The 4,305-nt window shown below is 43.7% G+C and overlaps 1 protein-coding gene across 1 annotated transcript; it reads left to right on the top strand.

Annotated features, from left to right (window-relative positions):
• Window positions 1-978: 978 nt before the first annotated feature.
• On the top strand, window positions 979-3,702 carry LOC142102225 (E3 ubiquitin/ISG15 ligase TRIM25-like). The gene has a single exon (XM_075186946.1). It carries the CDS (start codon window positions 1,004-1,006, stop codon window positions 2,576-2,578), a length of 1,575 nt encoding a protein of 524 aa, XP_075043047.1. The 5' UTR covers window positions 979-1,003; the 3' UTR covers window positions 2,579-3,702.
• Window positions 3,703-4,305: the final 603 nt, after the last annotated feature.

Genomic DNA, 4,305 nt, shown 5'->3' with positions numbered 1-4,305 from the left:
GAGGCTAAGCCCTGCTTTTTATACACAGATGAGCCAATAGAAACAAAGCACCCACACATGCATAAATCAGCCCAGCAGGCTGTTAATGAATTGGCCCCTTGTTGCGCACGCGCCCGGCTGTCAGATTAGCCGGGTCGCGGCGATGAGCGAAAGAAGCGTCCCGGTTGTTGCCCTGACGATAGCCGGGACGTGTGGGCGGAAGTAATGTCCCTGTCAGCATGGTGCCGGCCGGGACGCCAGAGGCAGACAGGAGCGAGCCGCGGCGGGCAGAAGTGAAGCCGCGGCTCGTGACATCGCCTCAAGTTTATCCTTCCCATCAGACCTTGTCCTTATACGCATTTTCCAGAGCAGTCCACATCTCATTTGCTGAATCTTCATCGTTAATGATAGAATACACGTGCTGTTCTACAGCTAAGCCAATGATGTCCATGGCTCTGTTCACTTCATCAGCATTTTGGATTGTCTCCGGGATCTACTGTGACTCTCCACAACTTTTCCCGCATTAATTGCATTTGCATTGCAAATTTCCACGTTGCATAATTTTAAGAACCTTTTAATTAGTTCATACTGGTGACTGTGCTGTGCATTTTTATTTGTGTAGTAAATAAAGGACTATTCTTCAAAAATAAAAGCTTCCTTCTATTCTCTTGCACTTCTGTTATCGTTCTTTATGTTTTAAGCCTTTAACTTAACACATTATTGCTGGGTCCATAACCTGTTGGTTATACCTTCTGATGTTACTAAAGGTCTTCAGCGGTGTTAATGTGCATGCTAAGCCACAATGCTTTTGTAACTTAAACAGGTTACTGTTTATTTAAAGATGATAACAACAGATGAACGCAGGACCTGTTATCATCTTGTCACTCACATTATATCTGTAGGCCCTACAGATATAATGTGAGTGACAAGCTCAGCCTCGCCCTGTGTGCAGAATGTGAAACACACCCACTGGTGTCTGAGTGTCAAACACTTTCACTTTCATTTCTCTCTTCTGCTGTCAGCGATGGCGTCTGCTGATCTGAGAGAGGAGCTGGACTGTTCCATCTGCCTGAACATTTATACAGATCCTGTAACACTGAGATGTGGACACAATTTCTGCCGGGTCTGTATTGATCGTGTGCTGGATACACAGGATGGGTCTGGAGTTTATACCTGTCCTGAATGCAGAGCAGAGTGTCAGGAGCGTCCTGCACTGCAGAGGAACATAACTCTGTGTAACATACTGGGGAGATTCCTGTCTACTTGGCCAGATCAGGAGGAGATTGGGATCTTCTGCACTTACTGTGTGGACTCTCCTGTACCTGCTGCTAAATCCTGTCTGCATTGTGAGGCTTCTCTGTGTGATAAACACCTGAGAGTACACAGCAAGTCAGCAGAACACGTCTTATCTAATCCCACCACTTCCCTGGGGAACAGGAAATGCTCCGTCCATAAGAAGATCCTGGAGTATTACTGCACTGAGGACGCTGCCTGTATCTGTGTGTCCTGCAGTTTGGCTGGAGAGCATCGGGGACACCGGGTGGAGATGCTGGATGAGGCCTCTGAGAAGAAGAAGGAGAAACTGAGAAATGTTCTGCAGAAACTGACCACAAAGAGAGAGGAGACTGAGAAAAGAGTCCAGAGTCTGCAGAAGCGCAGGAGAGAAAATCATGAAAAAGCAGCTGGTGTAACAGAGACAGTCACTGCCCTGTTTAGAGACATCAGGAAACAGCTGGAAGACCTAGAGAAGAGAGTCCTGAGTGAGATCTCCAGGCAGGAAGAGAGTGTTTTACTCTCAGTCTCTGATCTGATCCAGCAGATGGAAATAAAGAAGGACGAGCTGTCCAGGAAGATGCGTCACATTGAGGAGCTGTGTAATATGTCTGATCCAGTGACTGTCTTACAGGAACCAGACACAGGTGACTTGTGTGATATTGAGGACAGAGAGAGACATGATGACCAGGTCCATGGTGTAGGAGATCTGGATATGGGTCTCCTCTCAGGGTCATTAGACACATTATCTGATATAATAACAGGTATAAATTCAGGGATCTATGTGCAGGAATCTATAGATATATTACTGGATGTAAACACAGCTTGTAATAATATACATATATCAGATGACATGAAAACTGCATCCAGGTCACCATACCAGAATCGTCCAGAAACACCAGAGAGATTTCAGTGTCCTCAGGTAATAAGCACCAGGAGATTTTCCTCAGGGCGATATTACTGGGAAGTGGATGTCAGTAAATCAGGGAGCTGGAGAGTAGGGATATGTTATCCCAGTATAGACAGAGGAGGACATCAGTCACTCATTGGAGATAATAGTAAGTCCTGGTGTTTAGATAGAAATAATAATCAGTACTCAGTGATACATGACAGTGAAGTGATCCGGTTACCTGACAATATTCCCTGTGATATAGTGAGGATACATCTGGATTATGAGGCTGGACAGCTGTTCTTTTATTCTCTATGTGACCCGATCAGACACTTACACACCATCACTGCCACCTTTACTGAGCCCCTTCATGCTGCGTTAGGTGTATGGAGAGATTGTATAAAGATATCTGGGGGAGTCAGGAACTGGGAGAAATGATCATATGAAATCCGCCCAGAGACTGGTGACATCATAGGCAGGGGAATCTGATTGGTGGATCATTTAGCCATTAGAATGATGCAGTGGGTGGAGCTACAGCTGAGCCCCTCCCCCTGTGTAACCAGGTGACCAGTGTGTCTGGATTTGTTCCCTTGTTGGTGTGTTAGAAACGTTCATTATAAATATATAAATGTACATTATGTGGGATTTCTCCATATCTGATTCACTGACAGCTGTGATTGGCTGCAATAACTGTCTGTCTACCAGTGTATACCCTATTATAGTAGTCAGTGATACACTTGCTCCTATTGGCTGTGATTTATGCAGAGCCAAATGAAATAATGCTCCTCCTACTGAGAATTGTAGTCCAAGATTATGTTACTTACATAATTCAAGATGACTTGGACTACAACTCCCAGCATGCCACACTGCTTAGCTGTAATAGCTTGATATAAGTCAAAATCACAAAGTATGTTTATTTTTATCTCTCTATTATAAATGTGGCCAGTATGCTGTGTTCCCTCTTTATACCTCCCTCTTTATATCTCCACCATCACTTACTAGCAGGTACGTTCTCAGCTTTAAAGTGTATTAATGAAATTATGGGGGGAATTCAATGCCTCCTGCCCGCACTGCGCAGCGATGTAGCATAATTGATTTTTCCGTGCAGCCCATACAGGTGTTTAGGAAATGTGCCCTGTTTCTGTAGTTCCCAGAAATAAGGGCAGGGAGAAATCGCACGGATGTCCGCCAGCTCATCATGGGGAATTGATTTTTGCCCTATAAGTCAACCTGACTGTGACACCCGTTTTGTCTAGTGTTTTAAGCTCTAAGCTGGCGTTATAAGAAGGAGCGTTATATATATTGCAGCAGTGGAGATATTATGTACACTGTGCTGGATAGTGTCACTTTATACATGTTAAGTGCATGTAAGCTCTTCATTACCTTGCAGAAATTAATATGTGCAAAGATTCATAGTGCCAATAATGCCTGGTGTTGCAGGGAGACTGACGCGGGTTTGTGTGGGCTCCGTATTATCTCCCTTGCAGGATAAATGGTTTCCAATTAGAGCTACATGTAAAATAAGAGGTAATGGCAGCTGTTTCACGGCCACAAATCAGACTTGTGCAAATAATTTATTCAAGGACTGTCAGAGTATTGTAATAAAAACAAGCATTACAAAGAGAAGCAAAACAATACCGAGCGCAGTAATGACAGTAAAGTTGTTGAGCTTTTCACAATCTGTACAAGACTTCTGATCCTCAATTAAAAATAAGAGAAAGAGGGGGAGGAACCCTGGGCTGCTCACTTCATCTGCGACTCCCCTTCTGATAGGCAGACTGATGGACCTAATACTTTGATTAATGCAGTGTTGAGTGGAGCCTTGTCCTGTGCAGCAATGCTATACTGCAGTCAATTGATGCATAGACCCCAGAGTATGAAAAATTATTATTATTAACTTTTCCTGACTGATCAGTGATTGGTCCATGCAGTAAGAAATCTGTACAGTATGTGTTAGGCTCTGCTGTATCCTGTATATGTATTGTCTGCAGGAAATGACAAATACAATGTCTCTGATTGGTTCATTAGTAAAACAATTTGTGATACGTGTGTCATCATCATCATCAACATTTATTTATATAGCGCCAGCAAATTCCGTAGCACTTTACAATTGAGGACTAACGCAGTAATAAACAATACTGGGTAAAACAGAGAAAGAGGTGCGA

The sequence above is a fragment of the Mixophyes fleayi genome, chromosome 1, assembly GCF_038048845.1.
Source record: "Mixophyes fleayi isolate aMixFle1 chromosome 1, aMixFle1.hap1, whole genome shotgun sequence".
Lineage (NCBI taxonomy): Eukaryota > Metazoa > Chordata > Amphibia > Anura > Limnodynastidae > Mixophyes > Mixophyes fleayi.
The sequence above is the reverse complement of the archived record's forward strand: the minus strand, read 5'-3'. Positions and strand labels throughout refer to the sequence as shown.